This window comes from Triplophysa rosa, linkage group LG18 (genome assembly GCF_024868665.1).
Source record: "Triplophysa rosa linkage group LG18, Trosa_1v2, whole genome shotgun sequence".
In the NCBI taxonomy this organism is placed as follows: domain Eukaryota; kingdom Metazoa; phylum Chordata; class Actinopteri; order Cypriniformes; family Nemacheilidae; genus Triplophysa; species Triplophysa rosa.
In genome coordinates this window covers 9,272,288-9,295,160 of record NC_079907.1, presented here as the reverse complement: position 1 = coordinate 9,295,160, position 22,873 = coordinate 9,272,288, and the positions used below count along the sequence as shown (strand labels likewise).

The window sequence follows — 22,873 nt, the reverse complement described above, 5'->3', positions numbered from 1 at the left end:
AAAGATTTGTTTTTGGCGTTACTGTTACTTGATATGTATTATTATTAGGAAATAAAACAGCCTAAAAAATATATCCTCTAAAGTCTGGCTCTTCAAAACTTGCTTACATTGTTGTTGGCTAGACTTATTTCTGAAAAAAACTAAAACTTTATGTTATACAATACATTTCATTTGACAACATATCTCAGTTCACTATCGCATCCAGTTTCATTAGTGTTGTGTTAACATTTAAAGACAACAATACATATGTCTACCTAAAATAATGAGTAATGCAGTAAAAATTCCCTTAGCTCATTGATGTTAATAATAAGATATACGTTGCAACATATGCAACATCCAGAAAAGTATAAAATAGCTTAACCCGTACAACATTTGTCTTTATCAATGCAATATTTCATGTTTTATATTAACCAAATACAAATACGCAATATGATCCTAAATGAATTATCTGTAGCCTAATCTATAAGAAAGATATAAAGAATAATTGTAAAATATTGCATGTAAGGTATGAATGTGATTCAGTAAGGAATGTGTTTAAAATTCCTGTCTCCAATGTCCTTTGTATTTAGATTAGAAGACTTCCCGCTGCTTAGTTATGCACCAGTGGAGAAGAAGAGGGTACACAAGATCAGAGAGGTTCAAAGACAGATTAATATTACAAGGAATACATCATATTACATAGCTGTTTTATGTTTATCTATGTACATCATATCTATTTATATGCACAGAAACGTGTGTGCCTTTATTGTTTGAAAGTGTTTAAAAAGAGTTTATCTGCAAATTGTGCGTTGAAAATGTGTGATATTGAACTAGACAGAATTTTAAAAATCCTTCCAAGATTTGAATGTTTAATCCCTGGTGCAGAGGATTAAACAAAAAGAGGTGTTGCTGAGCAGATGACCTCACTGTAATGACAAACATGGTGTGTCACAACCTCATTTCTCAAGTGTTAGATTCATCTACTCTCTGCCTGTCTCTGAAAATCTTTTGGTCTCCTTCTGGATACCACTGCAAAGTCAAACTCTTTTCTTGCTGTCAATTTCTGAGTTTGCTCCAGGTGCTCGAGTAAACTGATTGTAAATAATGCATGTGTCCTTAAAGTGCAGTTCTGTCTCAGGAGGTTATTTTGTATTGAAGGTCATTAGAAAAAGTATTCTTCCATAAGAATCTAACAGTAACCGTAAAAACAATATAAAAATTCAAGATCACAGTTTGAGTGAATTATGTGTCTAGTATTTACCCAAACATTATAGCTTTGAAAACAACACACATAGTTGAGGGTAGGTAGTGCTCTTATCATATAAATGTTAATTGAAAATTCAGCGATCAGCGCCACCTGCTGGTTAAGAATTACAATGACTGCTGCAGTAATACGACAGCTTTTTATGATTAACTCGTTTTAAAATGTCACTACAAGGTCTAAAACCGACTGGTTATTTTTTCCTGGAGATGTTTAACTTTCTAAATCACTGATTTAGAACAGACAGTTTTATGTATGTGCCTGCAGCATATATCTATTGCCCCAACTAATGAGAATGCAAATTATAAAGGCAAACCCCCTATGGATCTCCAGCGAAGTGACTTCAGGGAAAATATATTTTCTGATTTGGTATTTGAGCATGTTGCTCCCTTGGGTAACATGCATTATGTCTTGCTGACAAACATACAGGTTTAACTAAAACAGCTTTCAAAAGTCTCTCCTATACTGCTGTTCCTATAAAATGTATAATAATGTATAATAGTATATACTGTATCAAAATGAAATAAAGTTACATATTATAAAACTGGAATATAAATATGCTTTTTTTTAGAAACATGACACAAGGAAAATATCTGAACTCACAAAATGTATACAAGTCATTTGGGATTTTTATAATTTTAAATATGTTCTAGTAGTCTGTAACACCAAAATTACTATAAAAATTTAATAGATTTATGTAGAGAATGCTAAATGTCCTAATATTTATGAAACCACATTAAGTGACAGGCAAGAAAAGCATGCACTTTGTGAGAAACTTGAAAAATCAGGACATTACACCGTATGCGAATACACAGATTACACAGATTAAAACAAAAACAATTCCCTATTAAATGAACTTTTTAGTTACTTTGCAGTTCTTCAAGGACTGATGTAAGAAAAAATAATGCTATGGTATTGTTACATGCTGTCAGGGTCTCAGGTGTTTTTTTCTTGTGCCTGGATTAATTGGATGGAGCTGCTGAGCCCCAGGTTGTCAATAAAAAGACAATTAAACTGATGCAGCCCATCCTCCTGCTCCATCTAACCCCAGATGGCATCTAAAATGTGTTCAATGAGAAAACAGTATAATCATGACATTATGTGCTTTTAAAAAGAGAATTCCACACAAACACGCTTACAAAAAGAAGTGTAAACATGAACATTGAAAAACTGCAATAGGTATCGTTATATCACAAGGCCCGTTGCTATGAACTTGCATTGCACCTCTTTGTATTGCTATGGCAACAGACAATGGTTGTGTTCTTCTGCCTTTGTGTCAGATGCATATTGCCATCATCTATGGAGGGCATGCACAATATGTATGAAGATATTTAATATATGAGTGTTACAATAATCTTAATGCACCTTTAAATTGTTCAGGTTCTAAAATCACTATCACTGTTGAGCAGATGTTGACACATCGGAGGTCAGCTGTTATTGGACATAAGACATGTAATCACTCTTCTTTCATTGATCTCATTGATCTGCTCATCAGTTGGACTTTGAGACATGCTCTCCTTAACAAGACAGCTAGATCAAGGACACTGTTGTAATACATCATATCTTTCAAATTAGAGAGAAGAAAATCTATAGTTTTGTTCCTCAGCTGGTGCAGCTTGGCACTAGCAATGACAGGATTGGTTTTATTGGAAGGGAACAGATACCAGCAAAGTGTATAGCTTAAATGCAGAGTAATTCGTTTTGGATAAAAAGAATGCTGAATAATAAATAAGTGTAATTGTAACAGTAAACTATGAATGGATGCACTCTGACAAGTTCAAATAAACAACAACAACAACAAAAAAATGGAAAAGGCTTGTCTACATCATAATATTATGTCTCCCTCTAGTGGCCAAACAGATAATAAGAAATGTGGCTTTGGAACATTTTGTCCATTATTAGAATTCATGCATAAGTAGTTGTTTTATTACTAGTGTTTGAAGTTATTAAACAAAATAAAGATAAAGATACATTGTGAATTGTGCTAAGGCATTTCTAGAGAGAATGGAGAAAATAGAGAGAAAAAGATTATGATAGACAGCTATTAAATCTTCAAATTTAAGTCAAAAACAAAGTGAGCAACTATGTAAAAAATTAAATTTAATACAACCATAAACTTTGCAAATGCTAACCAAGATTAAAGGAGCAATGAAATTTTAGCGTCGACTAGTGGAATTGCGACCAACGCCCGACTCCACTCCTCCACCCTCCCTTACGGGGGCTGACACAGAACTGAGATGTCATCATGTTTTCTCTTCTTTGTCAAAGGAGATAACGTACGAAACACAGTTTGTCTGTTTAGGGCTACTGTAGAAACAACACAGTGAATTAAGGGGACTCACGGTGTATGTGGATAGCTCATTCTAAGGTAATAATAATATAACGCTTCATTATGTACGGTCTTTATACACCTCTGAGGACATAGTTATGTATATAATATTGCATTTCTGTAAATAGATCCTCCAAAAAAACTACACATTGGACCTTTAAATTGAAAAACCAAAAACCACAACTAATGTTATTTAAATTAAATGTCATTAATACAACCTTCTATGTGATGTTTTTAATTTCAATGTCAATATGCTTCAGGAAGTGAACTATGTGCTATGATAAAAACTCTTTGGACCATGATTTGTAAAGTCGTGTAATTAGATTTGAGAGATCTACTTGTTTTGCCAACATATACTGTAAGTCATAGGAACATTAAAGCATGTATATATAACAAGAAAACCACATACGAAAGAAATTTACCAGTATGTGGGTGGTTAAAAGTTCAATTTTTAAAAGTGAAATTTCACTTCAACTAAAACTTAGAAGCAGAAAGAGGAAGTGCTAAATCAGTTCTAACTAACATTCTCATGCCTAAAAAAAATCGCTTTTTGACACACTTTCAAAAAATGGTTTGACGATTTTAAAGAAGAACCATTTTTAACCTTTCAGTCAAAGGTTCTATAGGGATAGTTCACGTCACCCAAAAAATATTCTTGCATCATTTACTCTGCCTCATGGCATTCCAAACCTGTACCTGACTTTCTTGCTTCTGTGGAACACAAAACAAGTTGTTTGTTACCAACATTCTTCAAAATATCTTCTTTAATGTTCCGAAGAACAAAGTCAAACAGTTATGGAATGACAAGATAGTCAGTAAATGATTATGAAATTTTTATTTCGGGGTGAACTATCCCTTTAAAACATGTACTACTTACCTTTTAATAATCTGTACCTTTTTCCACTATAAAGAAACTTTTGTGCAACAAGGTTTTGTTTTATCCATGCAGCTACAAAGAACTATTTTTTAAAGTATAAGCTACATGAGAGGTACTGTACTAGTTCAAGGCTTGAGTTTTTATAAACTTGGCTTGAACTAAACTGAGAGATGAAAAGTGATGTCTTTGAAAGAGTAAGATGATATTTAGTCCCACTAAGAATTCAATTGGTATCTAGTTTTTTTTTTATATAAGCTAACCCTCTGGTCTCTGATCTTATAGATATCTATGTTCATAATATATCCACTGAGTTCCATAATAAACATTATTGTTGCCATTAATGAATTAAAAGAAATTCAACAGTTGTAATTCAGTATCACTCCAAATATCAAAAGTATTATTGATAAACATTTAACACCCTGGAAAAATATGACAAAACTCTACAAACAACAAACAGATTAAAATACCAACTAACACTAATAGCTGTAAACAAAACTAAACGAAAAATAAAATAAGTATGAAACCAATTTAATCAGTTCTATCAAACACAGTGTGCTAAGACCCGGTGTTAGAACATGCCTTTGACAAGAGAAATTAAATCTAGTTTGGTAAATTTAGAGATCTAAAAGAGAAACACTGTGAAAAACTGTTAAACCTCATTGCACATTAAGAGGATCAGACGCAGGTGTTGTTGTTGGGGAAGGGCAGTCATGCACCTGTCACAGCTAGATTTACTATTGAAATACAATTCAAAGACAACCACTGCTCAGATCTCCATTCCAAACCTGTTCACATTCACTGTCTTTTACAAATTAGGAATGTCTATTATTTTGTTGTATTTGAATGTGTTCCTTGCCTATTGAAACCTCTTAAATAATTTAGCCAACAATGTAGCCTTCCTTGAAGGAGTTATTGTTGGGTTTAAAGAGAATTCATTGAGTTGTATTACTTCAGTACAAGCCTAGCTGCCTGTCATAACATCAATTAACACACATATCCAAGCTCACAGTGAGGGTGGGGTTGATGCTCTCTGGAATAGTCCCGCTTCAGTAGAAGCCACATGATCAATGAGCGTTAGAAAACGGGTTACCTCTTAAAATAATCGTTACGCACACAGTTTTACGCACGCCAGGGGATCAGAGCAGGTGAAACACTGTCTATCACGTCCGAAGTGTGGATGGATTAAACGAGCGAGTCGCGTCCCCTTTAACGATCAACGCTTTCATTCACTTTTGTTTCAGTGCGCTGTTGCCAATTTGGGCGCTTCGTGTCGCCATCCTCCGCCAGTTCCGTTACGACCTCGTCACCGGAGCATCACATCAGACCGCCGGTGGGCGAGTCGGGGTGTGTCCGTCTGCCTGCAAAAGAGCGGCCGTGAGCGCGTGCGTTTTAAGAAAGCGCGCCTATAAAACGGGAGGGAAAGGAAATAAAATGCTTGAAAATCAAAGAGGATCACATCGTCATTGCTAGACACTTGTTTATCGCTCTCGGAGGAGGACAAAAGCATGAAGAAACATCACAGCCCCGCGAAGGTACCACTGGAAGTCACCGTGCCAGACACCGAGGCGACCGTACAACAACTCAACAAGCTGCTTTCCAACGGAAGCGGTTTCTACAGTCTACCAGCACAACATTTCAACGAGGTGTTTCCCAGGATTTTCATCGGCAATGCGTAAGTTAACTATTAAACTTGTATTTCTCTCATGGAAATTTGGACGTGAAGCAGGAGACACAGACAGGTAGGATTCAGCAACACACCGCCAACTCGCGGACGAATGTGTTGATTCGTGATGTGGCACGTGCCGTTTATTCAGAAAATCTGCACAGTCTCCATCCGTAAATAAACCTCTCTGTTTTGTCCAGGGGTACAACAGAAATATCTGAATGGAAATAATGCCTCTATCTACAATCCCAAACCCACAGAAAATATATAGATGTAACGTTGATATTATTGTATATGAGTAAAACGAGACACTTTAGATTAGGCTGCAAAGAAAGCTGTTTATCTGAACGACTGTCCTCTATCGGTACCATCTCGCTATCTCTGATATCACTGCTTACAAAATCTCTTCACTTCGACCCCAATCACGACAATTGCACACCAGGACAAGAAGAAAGGACATGTAAACTGTACTTTAAAGCAAAAGCAAGATCCATCATGAGTTAGATAACTTCTAAAATATTATGTGGACGTCTATGGCAAGCCGAATTAGCTTTTAATCGATCTCAGGATATGAAATTTTGATATCAGTAATGAAATTTTCACTAGTAAAAATTATAATTCTTGATATCAAGAATGGAATTTCTACTAGTAACAATTGCTGTTTTTGATATCAGTAATGATTTTTTTACTAGTAAAAATTATAATTCTTGATATCAAAAATTGAATTTCAACTAGTAAAAAACGTAATTCTTGATATCTGTAATTGCATTTTTACTAGTTAAATATCACAATAGGCTGCCATTCAAATTCAATTTCAGATATCAACAATTCATTTCTTACACGTTAAAAATCTTATTTCAGATATCAGAAATGCAATTCTTACTAGTAAAAAACATAATTTTTGATATCAACAATTGTGTGGTTACTAGTGATAATGTCTATTCTTGATATCAACAATTGAATTTCTACATGTAAAAATGCCAATTTATGATATCAAGAATTACATTTTCACTAGTGACAATGTTAATTCTTGATATCAACAATGTGATTGTTACTAGTAAGAAAGCCATTTTAGATATCTACAATTACTCTCAGATTTAATGATATCTGAAATGCATTTCCTGATATCAGAAATACCAAATGCAACATGTTAAAATTCATTTTCTGATATCAAGAATTCACATTTTTACTAGTAAAAATTGAATTGTTGATATCAAAAATAGTTATTGTTACTAGTAGAAATTCCATTGTTGATATCAAGAATTATAATTTTTACTAGTAAAAATTGAATTGTTGATATCAAAAATGCATATCCTGAGAATGATTAAAAGCTAATTCGGCTTGCCATAGACGTCTGTTGTTTATACGAATTGTAATGATTTAATGATAAAAAATTTAAATAGCTTAAATGGAATATGTGTATAATATAATAATTTTAAAAGGCACAGAGGAAAAAGGAAACAAAATGTTTGCCAGGCCAATAAATGTTATATTGATCTATATTTGTTAAAGGAACAGTTCACCCAAAAATGATCATTCTGTCAACACTTACCCCCCCCCCTCAAGTTGTTCCAAGTCTGTATAAATTTCTTTGTTCTGCTAAACACAAAGATATTTGGAAGAATGCTTGTAACCAAACAGATCTCATCCCCCAATTGACTCCCATAGTATCTATTTTCCCTATTATGGCAGTAAATAGACTGACTTTCTTCCAAATATCTTCCTTTGTGTTTAGCAGAAAAAAAGACATTTATACAGGTTTGGAACAACCCGAGAGTGAGTAAATGATCACATCATTTTTTATTTTAGCCCTTAACGCCTTGCAGACAAGCGTTATCTTTCCCTTGTGCAAGAAAAATCTTTCACAAGGGAATCTAAATAGGTTTATTCTAACTAAGTAAACACAGTGTACACAAATCTTATATTTATTATTACATATTTTTTCATATTTCACATATTTCTTATATTACATTATTTAAGTAGTGGTAAACAAGTCTTTGTAGACTGCAGTTACTTTAGCTCACTGACAAAATGTTAAATGCTGTCATCTTTAAGTCTCTTTGGATAAAAATGTCTGCTAAATGATTAAATATATATAAACATTGGTCATCTGCCACCCTGCTCTTCAGTTATTGACAGGAATCTGCATACTTAATTCACATGGAATTGTGCATAATGGATTTAAACATACTCTTAAATGGAGCTGATAGTACAGTACTACTGCATAATAAAGTTATTTGAAATTGTAAAATACTTAAACACAGATTACAGGCGTTCATATTCTGCGGAAATCTGTGAAGCCTTTCTGCTGAGTTCTGTGCATGCAGATTCTGTGTGGCCCTGGTTATTGCTATCAGCTATTGAAAAATTCATACCAGATAGTCGACCACTTTTGAATGACTTCCTCTCGCTTCTTAAACACACACACATACACACACAGCTTATGCTTGGACATAGACTATTCAATTTATGAATGACTGTTCCTCTGTGACGCTTACAGTATCTCTTTAATAAATCATCCCGTATAAGCAGGAGTGTGTTGGATACCTTTAGAACAAGTCCATTATCTCCTTCTAACAGCAAATCAATTTAAGCATAAACCACAGTCTAATGTGTCTGGTTCAGCGTGTGATCTTACAAGCAGGAGGAATTTAAATATGGTCATTTGTAGATATTGACAAAACATTCGGACTGGGCTGTTCATGTAGTGACAAAATTTACATCCTGTCTTGAGTTTCCAGGTTGTTATTTATATTATATAAGGATTAAGATGCAGATGTAAATGCCAAGCCTTTAGGATTTTGTTTAGTGTTATAACAAACATTAAGTGATCATAAATAATAATAAAATATATTTGTTAGTTAATACAGTAATAATGTTCTGTAGGCCTAGTTGAAATTATGATTAAAACCCTAGTGTACAATAAAAGAATCCTCACAGCACAAAACCCCTTCCAAGCTATTTGGAATATTTAATGAATGTAAAGATGCAGTATGGGACAATGGGCCACTCTCTATATAGCACACCTCTCTTTGTAAGACTTGCATTAATAATGCATGCAGAGGGACTGCAGAGAAGAGAGTGCAGGACAGGTGAACAAGATGCAAAGCAAACACTTTTCTTCCTCTCTCTATCGCTCTCACCCTCTCTTATGCGCACATGTGCACGCATACACAAACACACAGGGAGAAATATGACCACAATGTGCAATGGCTCCATATAGACACAATCTCGTAAGGGGGAGGAGTTTGAATTATGGGTCTTGGGTGGCGCATCAGAGTCCATCACTTTATCACCAGTGAAGAGCCTGCGCTGTAGGCTGAAAAAGAGACAGATGAGCCACTACATCCTTCAGTTATAAACCAAGGGTTGAAGACATTATCTTTATTTGGCTTCTACTGGGGTGCTTGGAGTCTTATTGTGATGTTGAAAGTTAACTTGTCATGTTATTTTTAGGCATATTAAATGCCTTAATTTTCTCTCTCTCTCCCTTTCTTTATCGCTAACTCTATAGTACAGTATATTTGAAGGGTTTGGTTCCAAAATGAACTCCGTTTTTAAAGATTTGTAATAATCATGTTTTTTATTGTGCATTCAAATTAATATCAATCAAACTGCAGTTGGTTTGTTTTGATTTAAGCCATAATAACTAAAAAAATTCAGGTAACTAACACAATAAAACAATAAAAACACGATAACATAATAAAAAACATGTTTTTAAAAAACGGAGTTATCTCATTTTGGAACCAAACTCTTCATTTACACATTATCAGGGCTTTACGGTAACTTTTAGGAGCACTTGTGCTCCTTAATTAAATATTTTAGGAGCACAGTCAAAAATTTAGGCGCACAGAAAATTGAAGTTTTAATTTGGCACTATATAGCATGCATAAAAATGATCAACTAAGCTTATTGGTTATTATTGATTAATACCAAGGGGGCTTTTGAATGCTTTTGGGGCTTTACGAACATTCTAAGTGTGTGCATTGTTTTTCAGGAAGCTCACACCTACAAAGTAGTTCCAGACTACTTCTGTCAACCACATTAGTTTCATATCACTGCGCCAAGTTTAAAGGGGTCATATGGCACAAATACGTGTTTTTCTGTGTCTTTGGTGTGTTATAAGCTGCCCATGCTGCATGTTTTAGACACGTAAAATTGCAAAAATTAAAGTATCGGAACAAAAAGATGCATTCTATCTAAAAGCAAATGCTCACCTGCCTGAAACGTCTCGTGTAACCACACCCCCACAAATCTACGTCAGTTCGTGGTATGATTTGACTAAGACCGCCCAAATGTACACGCAAGTAAGGTGGTGTACCTGTCAGTACAATTGCTTTGGAACCTGATGTTCCAAATATGGTAAGAGGCGTCACACGCTTGCAGTATTCGACCAATCACTACGCACTGGTTAACTTGCTATATCATAGCACACCTCGCTTTTCAGAGCGATAAGCTTTGTAAAAAATCTGCGTGTTTCAGAGAGGCGGGGCAAAGAGGAGATACATACATGCACGGTATGTGGAAAATGCAGCGTTTTTTAACCTTAAATCGTGTATACACATTGCATTACATCTAAAACAAACGATAATATTCGTTTTAGCTGCGTCATATGACTCCTTTAACTGAATAACGTTATTATACTGTAGCCTACTGTCCACCACAGAATACAAACAAACCAAAACACGCAGGCAATCATTAAAATATATTAAATATACGTACATATGCCTAATTAATAACATTTGATTTGACATTTACAAATGATGAAATCAAATTGCACATTAGTCTCGTGTGAACTTTGTGTCTTGCCTTGCAGCCAGCTCTCAAACTGCAACAAAAGAGGGAGATCAGATGCAGCACTTTAATAGATTGTTTATGTAATAACGTTGGGAATATTTATCATATATAGTGGGCGGTTCGTCCATTGCCTACTCCGCTTTTCGACTCCAGCTCTCACAGTATGTGGTTCCCAAACTGTCATTTGGGGAAGGTCACTTGGCTGTTGCAGTGCATTACACTTAAAAACAGTTTATTTCTATGATTAAAAATGTCACTTGTTTATTGGTTTACGTGTTTTTGTGCTTGGACACAAGCAAGTAGTGAGAGCGGTATGATGCACACATCAAATATGACTCAAGTGTGAGCAACGGGGCATGGTGAGAAAGTGGTGCATGCTGCATTTTCCATGAGTTTTAGATGTTAATGGCCCCTAAACAATACACACCTTCCCCAAGCATTTGTTAGTTTCTTCCAAAAAGTGGTGGGGACATGTCCCACCCGCAAATTACGCCTATGCAACCAAAATTTATTTATTAGCACCAAAAGCAACATCATATAATTAATATAACTATATATAGCTGTCGAATGCCAGGCGATCGCTCAAAGAAACGCCACAGATAAACATTTATCCTGCGTCCAACAAGTGTCAGTTATGCCAGACACACCCCTGCAAACGACACCTGATGAAACACTCTCGCACACTCGCAAATATACAGTGCATGTGTCCTATGGTGTGACATTGCAAATATGTATAAAACAAATGGTTAATAATATATAGTTTTCTATTATTTATATATTATTTATATTATAAAAGAGCATAAGAGAGATTATTCTTCATTGTTAGGGTTTTCTACATTTTTTCTGTCACACCATAGGACACATTTACTGTTTATTTGTCAACTACCCACTGTAGTACTAGTCACTCATTCTTCAGCTGTATATTTACAGGAATGGAGGAGAGAACATGGATGAGAGAGATATAAGGCTGGATTTTTAGCAGAGAAAGATGAAAGCGTTCCAGGTGCTCAAGCAAAATAGAGACAATGAAAGTACATGACAGAGCACTCTGCTCATGTCTCTTCTCTCTTGTTTTCTCTCTCCACGGACCCCAAAATCCTATTTTGGGCACTAGGCTGGACGCCTATGGCTCTTTGTATGCCTCTGGGCTGCAGCCAAGATCTCCTTGGTGTGTCTGTTCTGGTTTAGAACACTGTTGTCCCTAGGGGCCCTCTAACATAGACCGACATTTCTGCCAGCTAAAAGCGGCTCCACAATTCACTCCAATCAATCAAAAACTAGACACAGCAGACCGATCCATAGTCGAGGGTTTGGGTGGGGCTGGTGGGGTCTTGGGTTTGTTGAAACTCCAAACTGCAACATTAGGGGTTATGCAAGCATATACTGTATTAAGAATTTATTATGAGGAACGCAGCAGTGATGCAAAACAGCAGCAGAAAGGTAATTCAGTTTTAATAGCTTGAGAATATAAAAAGCTGCTTGTTAGATTTAGGTGTAGATGTAGAAAATGGGCTTGTTTGGACCAGGTGAGTCTCACATGTATGTTGGTTCGCTCCCCAGGTTTGTGGCCCAGAATGTGATGCGCCTGCAGCGGTTGGGTGTGACACACATACTAAACGTTGCAGAGGGAAACTCTTTCATGCACGTCAACACCAACGCAGAGTTCTACGCAGGAACCGGGATCGCGTACCACGGCATACAGGCCAATGACACCGAGCAGTTTAACATCAGCGCATTCTTCGAGGAAGCAGCAGACTTCATTGATAAGGCGCTGGCACATGGAAAAGGTCAGATGTTCTTTCTCATTCTGTTTCAATAAATGGTTTGGCCTGCGTCTCTCATACTTTTACAGTGAATGCTGAGCATGATAAAGTACGTTTTGTGTAGTTTAAATACATTCATGAAGATACAACATCTGCCATGTTGGAAACGCCCTTTGACCTTTGTGTTCTGTGATCTACAGCATACTAAAAAACAACTGAATTGAAAACAATTGGTAAACATGTACAATTTGAATATGAAGAACAACTTGTTTGATATCTACTTAAAGGCATAAATCACACAAAAATGAAAGTTCTGTCATCATTTACTCACCCTTGTCATTTCGGCGGTACCTATTGACATGCATTGGTTTTGTGCTCATACAATAGACGTGAATGGGTATCGCCATAGTTTGATTACCAACATTCTCCAAAATATCTTTTTTTGTGTTCTGCAAAAGAAAGTCACACAGTTTTGAATTGACAAGAGGTAAATTTTCACAGAATTTTCATTTTTGGGTGAGCTAGCCCTTTTATGAGCTATCTGCCTTAAAGACCTCACTATTTGAATCTTGACTCCCACTCCCTCATGGGATAGCAACATTTCAACTGGCTGAACCCCAGCAGATACTTTATGTTACACAAGTATTGTTCTCTGTATCATGAATACTGAATATTAGGACGTTCTACTTATTTGACATCTGCTTCTTGCAAACCATGTGGGGAAAGTATACAAACAGTATTTGGATGCAGGGTTTGTTTAATCTGATTAAGTATACCACTTTAGACCTAAATACATTCTGCATACATTTATTGTAAAGAGTATTTCAAGTGCACTAGACAGGAAACATTTTCCAAAAAGCTTTTTCATTCCATTTGAAACAACACAGATCCTTGATCATTTATAAAGTAGACCAGCACAGCTAGACGGAAAATAAAATAAAAGTACATTGTAATCTGGACACTCATAACTTATTATTAAGTTATTTATTTTTTACACCTTAAAACCTTTCTCGCTATAATAGCGGGGGCGGTGGGGTGTTAATGCTGAGCTTGCAAAAACAAACAAAAGTTGGTACCTAAAACATTAAACGGGAAAGAATTCAGTGGAATTATTGCAATTTTTGCAGATCCACTCTATTTGCACTACATACCAGGATCAGTTATATGTATCCAGAAATAGTTTTTTTTGTCCCGCTGAAATCGGTCATCCCTACTTTCATATTTACCCCCAGACATCTCACACCAGTCCTGCTTTTAATTGGTGCGTTTAAAGTCATCTTTTACGGCATGGATTTTATGCCATCTCTTAACACACAGGACCAATTATAAAACATCTTATTTGCCAGTTATCTTGGCAGCAGGAGCCCAGTAAGCAGTAAATCAGACGGCAAGCCCGGGTTGAGGAAGGACACTTATCTTTTTACCGAGAGCTTAAACTGAAACAAAACCTTGAAAATATACGCTGCCACTTTGAAGCCCGGCAGAGCTCAGCTGTGACATTTGCGACAGCCGCACTCACTGTGGGCTTGATGTCATCTGGCGAACATGCATGCAGAATCACAATGAGCGGTGGGAGTGCTGACGGTCTAAGCCTCCCGCTGCTTCTGAGTCATAGTCAACAGGTTTAAAGATAGACTCAGCACTGATTCCCAAAAGAGTTTTGAGAATCATTGACATTGAAACAGAACACAGACCCAGGGGAGAGTTTTGGGGTTGGCATAGTGCCACTATTGTTTTATTGATATTGGAGAGTAAAAATAAATGTTTTTTGTTTTTGTTTAAAGGGGTCATTATACGCGGCTAAAACGAATATTATTGTTTGTTTTAGATGTAATGCAATGTGTATACACGATTTAAGGTTCAAAACCGCTGTATTTTCCACATACCGTGCATGTTTGTATCTCCTCTTTGCCCCGCCTCACTGAAACGTGCAGATTTTTGACAAAGCTCAAGGCTCTGAAAAGCGAGGTGTGCTATGATTGGCCAGTTAATCAGTGCATTGTGATTGGTCGAATACTGCAAGCGAGTGACGGAAATGTAACGACTCTTACCATATTTGGAACATCAGGTTCCAAAGCAATTGTACTGACAGGTATGACCACCTTACTTGCGTATACATTTGGGCGGTCAAATCATACCACGAACTGACGTAGATTTGTGGGCGTGTGGTTACAAGAGGCGTTTCAGGCAGGTCTGGGTGAGCATTCGCTTTTACATAGAATGCATCTTTTGTTCCGACACTTTAATTTTTGCAATTTTACGTGTCTAATACATGCATGGGCAACTTATAACACAGCAAAGACACAGAAAAACACGTATTCGCGCCATATGACCCCTTTAAATTATTAATGTGGGTAGAATGGTATTATGAGAGGGATTCATGAATATTAATGAGGACATACAGTATTATGTTCGCCTAATGGTAGTAACTGCATTTAAAGTGATAGTTCACCCAAAAATGAAAATTCAGTCATCATTTACTCTCTCTTGTCATTTCAAACCTGTATGACATTCTTTCTTTTGCAGAACAGAAAAGAAGATATTTTGAAAAATGTTTGTAACGGTAGGGCTGTCACGATTATTAAATAATCATCTCATCGCGATGGTTTCAGATCATCGCAATTATTGCACATCTCTATAGAAGACACTAGGGGGAGATGTAGTGCATCTGCATATTGCATATTTTAGTGTATATATTGTAACTAAAACATGGTAATACTTGTAAAATGTACCACCACAACACAATCACTTAAAAAAAAAAACTAAAGCATATACCATAAAAATAACCTGCAGTACAATTGAATATTATTTCAGTGTGAACACCAGTCTACCAAAATCTCATTAACATAGAAGTAAACTTTTATTGTAGTCTTGCAAGTGAGAAAAAAACAGACTAGAAGCTTTTCTATGACTGATAGCATTTTAATGGTGGCTTCAATTCACTCCTGATCAATTTACTTAATTTACAAGTATTTGGCGGTTGTATTATTGACAGCTAAAAACCTAAACCTTAAATATATGATGACCCATTTTTTTCTGATGTATTTCCAAGAAACATAGTCTTTATATTCAGAACAATATGGTCGTTTCAAAGTTGAATAAAAAATGTATGAAAATTAAAAGTCAAAGCTCTTAAACAGACAATTAATCGCCATAATCGTCAAAGCTCTAAAACAGACAATTAATCATCATAATCGCAATGATTTATTAGACAATTATTCGTCAGCCAAATTTCATAATCGTGACAGCCCTAGGTAACGGAACAATGGCGGTACCCATTCACTTCTAATGTTTTGTCACAAAACCAATGCAAGTGAATGGAGTCCAGTTCACAACATTCCTCAAAGTATCTTCTTTTGTGTTCTGCCGAAGAAAGAAAATCATACAGGTTTAAAATGACAACATGGGTGAGTAAATGATGACAGAATTTTCATCCCTTTAAGTGCTGAAAGCCATATTCAAATGACAGATTACCAATTGCTTTTTTGTTTAAATGTAAATGAAAGCAAAATAAGGTAACCTTTCACATAGAGACTGGCTAATATATGATGTGGTGAGTGACAGACCTCCACTGTTTGAGGCGTGTGTGCAACTACTAAATAATTCAATAATGTCATACTGTATTTCCACGTATTCTCAGTTCACCCGCAGTTTGCCGGTATGGACATCAGTTAATTTGAGAGCAAGTATATGAAGCTTCACATACAGATTTTGTCATCCCCTGTGAAACAAAAAAGAAGGGATCTGCTTTCAGATTCTCTGCAGCATCTGCCAAGTAAGCACAGCGGAGGTTGGCAAGGTGAATTCCTCCAGGAGAGTAGGCAGGTCAATAATGAACGCGTACGTGTGTGTTCGCATGTTCAGAAAGCGATTGGTCAGGTTTGTGATGAGGTAGATAGGCTGGTTGTCGTTTGTAATCCACTGCAGAGGTCAAAATTACATTAGTATCCTCAAAGTTGGACCAAAAAGGTCCCTACACACACACACACACACACACACACACACACACACACACACACACACACACACACACGTAGAGTTTTCATGTTTTATTTCTATAGACATTACTTTTATACTATACACTATTGTAACCCCTAACCCTCACAGATAATGTTTTCTGCATTTTTGCATTAAATAATACATATATTTATTTATGATTTATAACCTGTTTTCCCCCATTTGGTCCCCCATTTGGCCCACGCAACATCCGCCATTTGTTTCCATGCGCTTCCATGAACCCCACTGTCTAAAGTTGTGTTGTAAACCCTGCCACGTTTTTGTTATCGCTCTTTTAGGAAAGGTGTACGTTCACTGCCGCGAAGGCTACAGCCGATCCCCCACTATCGTAATCGCTTATCTCATGCTCCGGCACAAGATGGACGTACGAGTGGCCACGGCTACGGTAAGGCACAAGAGAGAGATTGGCCCGAATGATGGATTCCTATGCCAGCTATGCCAACTGAATGAAAAACTGGCAAAGGAGGGCAAGTTGAAGACCAAATGATAGAAAGTGTCCAGAGGGACTTGTTTTTATCTAGATATACACATGCAGGTGCACACGGTCAAGCGAGCGTGCAGCTGTCCAAGTATATTAACAGAATGTAATCATACATCCAGTACGATCAAACAGTGCATATGCATGGAGGTATACCGTGATTTCAAGCATACACCCACACTCAGAGACACATAGTTCACACTCACACAAAGTGTTGTTCCTGAATAATTACTCCTGCTTCCAGCTGGCTGGTAAGGGAAAAATCTACTGGCGTATCTGAAAGATTAAGACTGTAAGAGGAGCAAGGGCAGAGTTTTCTATGACATCACTTTTTGTTGCATCATTTCTCATTATAGTTGGCGGCGATCTCTCATCAGGACCACCTTGTAGCCTAAAGCATTCCAATTCTCACAAATTTCACTTTTGGAGCATAACAGCCCAGCAGTCACTGGTAAAGATTGTAGAGTAGAGCACAATCACCCTGTGAGCTCCTGTCATTCCTATTTGTATGTGGAAGAATATAATATTTAGGTAAAGAAGCACGAAATTGTACCTTTTACAGCCAAACTTTTGATGGCATTTTAAATCAGGACTAAACAGGAGAAAAACATTGAATCGCTGAACAACATTCCACAGTGTACCGTACCATACACACGTTTTAGCTACGATTCAACAAACAGGTTCAACCCGGTTCTATGCAGCACTGACAATGCATCAGGCCATCTGGAATCATATAAGTCTTGCCACTGATTCACTGCCAGTCTCATGCCGCACGTTACGTCTAACACGAGATCATAGCCAGCCTTGACCAGACAGACACGTACAGCAGATGAAGCATCACTGCTATGTCAACTGCCTAATGATGTGCCCTTATGCAAGGTTTGTTACCTACAGTCCTAATGCCCCCGGTTCAAGTCACAGGAATCAAATAGAGTACCTGTGATGCTTGTTTTGTAATATTTAAGGGAAGCTGGTATAAATTGGCATGTTAAAGAATTAGAATAAGTTTTATTTTTATTTGTCAACAATTGGATTTAGCCTCACTTCTGGCTTGCTTTAGCCTTTAAGGGGGTCATATGCTTTTCTTTTACATAGATAATGTAAATAAAAAATGTTGACAAGAAACAGTCATGGTTTTTATGTCTATTTTGCGCCCTCTCTCTGCTCCATGCTGCTGTGCCTTTAAGACTTTCATTGTATTACTTTTTCTCATAGACTGTGGGTTTAGTGGCTATATAGTTTGTGATGTCCCATCTTTCAATAACGGCTTCTTTGCAAAGCCTGAATTACATTGTGGCAGGTTCACAGAACAATCTGAACTGAAATGTGCTACACAAACTGTTAAGATCAGACTTGAATGATCTGGGACCTTTAGCTAGTCTTTCCTTATGTTATCAATCTTTGGAAACAAATGTGCTATAAACAGTCCAGACCAGCACAAGGTTTGGTTTACTTTCATTTACATTACGCAATGTTCTACCACGGAGCCACAGGAAGTTGTAGGTGCAGTTGTAAATGCGGGCAGTCATAAAATAAAGGTAAATGGTAATAAGGTAATTTTTCATTATATGACCCCTTTAAAGAAAAAAACAGCATGACTTCATTTGAAATGGGTGAATTTCCTTTATCAAATTTGATTGACCTTATTAAAGTATTTATTACTAGTTGAGGGTTTTCAGATATCGCAAACATACAATAGTACGATTCTTAGGCTAGATTATAACACAAAGCACTATTTATGCCTCTTTTTTATATTTCTATATTCCAGATATATAAACTTGTATATACATATTTAGCTGTTGACATATATGAATGTATATGAACTGTCCATACTATTTCTGTATGCCAATAGAAGTATCAACTATATTGTAGTCAACATTTACTTTTATTTTGAAATGCCATGAAGATGTTTGACACCAATTTTGTTTCGTACACCCATATTATTCCGTTTACTTTTCACTGTGATTAACAGTGGCATATTTTGATATACAGTATATGCTTTTGCATTGTATTACAGGATCAAAGTCTGTTTTTAAGAGGCCACCTCATATCATACACACTAGCTAGTTTAATCCACAATAATTTTATTTAGAAAAGATATATTGTATTCAAGCATACACACTATAAACATTCCTTAATTATAATCTGGAGACTTAGGCTTTATATAACCTAACTAACTGTAGCTATGGAAACCTGTTTGCTGTCACAAAACAAGTGAACCAATGAAGATGGTCTGTGCCACGCAAACTAAGGGACTTGATCAGAACTAAAATCTGCCTGTGCTTTTTGAGATTGTAGCTGCAACTTGTAACCTCAAAAAGCAACAATTTCACATTTTAAATAAGCAGATATGGACACAGCCTTTTCTGAAAATGGATTTGTGGAAGGAGAAACACTGCCATCTGCTGTCGAAAACCCCTGTGGTTTGCACAAACTGTCCTGCTATGTATTGCCTTTTATTTGTATATATATAAGATTGTATGTTACACAGTGTATAAAAGTTATAAACATTCATGTAATCTTACAGGGAGAATTTAATGATAATGGTTGTAGTACTATATGGCTTATATGATGTCAATAGTATATATACTGTATATACAACAATGAATCATAATGCTGCTTGGTCATTTTGTATTTGTCTCATTATCAAGATGCGACCATTTTAAATGTTTAGCCTATTTAAAAAATAATAATACAGATGTTGAGAAAACAATACCTAAGGGTGTAAATGTAACCTGTCTCGAAGGTGTAATACAATATTGTGCTTCACGTATATCTTATTTTACATATACACATTTACATTTTATTGACAACAGCGCAAAGTAATTCATCTGTGCATTTCTGCAAAGAAATCTATTTTGTACACACACATACAAGCACATAATTGAATATATTCTCTCTCTCTCTCTCTCTCTCTCTCTCACTCACACACACACACACGCTCAATTGCCGCTGAGTACATGTAACTCTATAGCTATCATCTGTGAGCTGTCTCTTCCTCCTGTTTGATTTGTGTTGTTACTGTAATGTGATATTGTAAACGACTGACTGTTTGTTTGCTGTAAAGGACATGGAAACTTCAGCAGTAACAGGATGGTTTGGCCCAACTTTGCACTCACAAATTATCTGTAAACATTTAGTCGATTGACTGACACTATGATGGTATTGATTTAATCTGATTTGATCAGGAAGGAAATTGCAGATTGGATGTCAAAATATTGAATTCCAACAACACAGGCTGTCAAAGCATCCCACCTTAAAGCCTTATCCTGAAGATGATTATATATATATATTTTTAATTCATGACAACTTCACAAACCAAGGTGACACTGTTGAAGTGCACTTGAATGAATCCCAGTTATTTTTCTTACACTGGAAAACGGCTTGATGTGAAAAAATAAACGGCTAAAATTAAAATGATGTGCATTTCTCTAAAGTTTTTCCAGACAAATCACAGACCCAACACTGGGTTATGCACCTAAAATAGCTGTGAATATTGTACTTGTTTTTTGTTAACATATCCTATTTCATTTTAAGGCAAGACAAATGTGTTTAACGTAGTTTAATCAGTTTACAATATGTGGATTACACGTGTAGCAGGAATATAAACACATGCAATTCATTTCACATGTTTCCTGTTGCTAGAAATAATATTTTATTTTTCCTAAGCAGGTCAAGGCATGAGAGAAGCTCATTTCTCATGTACAAGGGAGTTTGCACCACAATTCATCATTAGTTAGAGACTATAACTCTTGTGTTGAAAGAAGTCCATTTGTGTGGGTCTCTGCGGTCTGTGATTACAGCAGAATGGGGCACATGAGAAAGCTCCCACAGCAGCCCTAATTACATCTGCTAGGTAACACAGATAAATAGGGTGTAGTGTTCGGCTATGTTCAGACTTAAATGCTCTGTGTGACAGCCAAATTTGACTTGATGGCAAAAATGTAACATTCCAAATTAGATTTAAAATGCATGGTGCGGGATCATGTTTTTTTTAGATATAACTTTACAAGGGTTAAGATTCTAAGTTAGGCTATGTGGGCATATGTGTTGAGTGTTTATGTTTAATGGCGACATTCCATAGACAATGATTTTTATACTGTACGAACAGTATATTCTGTCCCAAACCTTACCCTACCCCTAAGTCGAACTTCCACACAAACCTTTTTTAATTTTTACATTTTCAAATAAACGCTGTTTACCTCATGGGGACCAAAATAATGTCCCCACTAGGTCAAAATGACTGCTATTACTATCTTTGTAGGGACATTTTGCCTCACCATGTACAGTAGGGACCACACACACACACACACACACACACACATTTATGAATATACAGTAGTGGTCAAAAGTTTACATACACCTTGCAGAATCTGGAATATGTAAAAAATGTAAGAAAAATAAATGTATGGTGTTGACTTCTTGAGCATCAGGGAATGTTTGTATCTTTTGTAATAGATAAATGTAGTTATTACTCTGTTTTAAGAACTATAGACAGATTCAGCAGCAACAACATAAACAAACGTTATGAGAATTAATAACTGTTGAGTAGTTTTAATTTAATTTAATACAATTCATATGCAATAAAATATTAATATAAATTGTTATATTATAAACAAACTGGAAATTAACTTCAGGCCAGGCAAGCGTGTCCGATGAAACCGTCTATGTGTAAACGTCTGTTATGTGAAAGCAGACCTTAATTTGTTTTTAATAAGTCCTCTTATTATTCTGCAAGGTGCATGTAAACTTTTGACCACAATTTTATGTACAGTATATTCATTTTTTTTATTTAATCATAAATTACAAACATAGCCTAAGAAATTCTTTACGATAAGGGTTTATAGTCTGTCTCCAACAGATGGAGACAAAAGCTTCCATAAATCTTTCTGCCTCCAGGGTCCTATACTATGAGTCCTATTCGAACCCACACACTAACAAAATACTTTCCTTTGACACTCGTATCCAACACCCTGTCACAGATTCACAAAGGACAATTTCTCTGAGATTCGATGCGAATGGCCTTTGAGGTCTTTCAGCAGTTGCTCGGCACACCTGGCGCTATAAGGATGACCAGTTTGAGCTTCATGTATCCATAAGGATCATTGAAAACGCTCAAATCAGTTGGCCTGACACAAGGGCCGATCTATTTCCATGACCTTGTGCACACCGCAATTACCCGAGTCCAGCTGTGGGATCCTCGGAGAATGCTGTCCAGGGGCCTCCTCCCTGTCACACTCACAAACCATGAAGGACCCAAAACCAGACCTGTAGGAGAAATAAAGCACTTCAGACAGCTACAACTCAAGCAGGTTAAGTATGGGATTATACTATATACATATACATATACATATATATATATATATATATATATGTGTGTATATACACACATATACGTATATTAGGGCTGTGTATTGGCAAGTGCCTCCCGATACGACACATATCACGATAGATGGATCACGATACAATATATTGCTATGTATTTCGATACGATACACATTTGCGATATATTGCAATACTTTAAATAGAAAATGTAAAAAGTAGAGCTAGAAATACAACATGCTGTGCACCACCGGGGGTTTTCTGTAAGGATAAGTGTAAAAACATCCCTTACCTCTGCAGAGTGGCCATGATGTGCGATGCATAGACCTTTAGATCAGAGGTTTGGGTTCTCAAACTGTGGATTGCGCCCCTCAAGTGGGTAGCACA

The 22,873-nt window shown here is 36.4% G+C and overlaps 1 protein-coding gene across 1 annotated transcript; it reads left to right on the top strand.

Annotated features, from left to right (window-relative positions):
- Positions 1-5,518: 5,518 nt before the first annotated feature.
- dusp3a (dual specificity phosphatase 3a) lies at positions 5,519-20,600 on the top strand. The gene is made up of 3 exons (XM_057359231.1): positions 5,519-6,118; positions 12,467-12,693; positions 16,965-20,600. Exons 1-3 carry the CDS (start codon positions 5,952-5,954, stop codon positions 17,171-17,173), a joined length of 603 nt encoding a protein of 200 aa, XP_057215214.1. The 5' UTR covers positions 5,519-5,951; the 3' UTR covers positions 17,174-20,600.
- Positions 20,601-22,873: the final 2,273 nt, after the last annotated feature.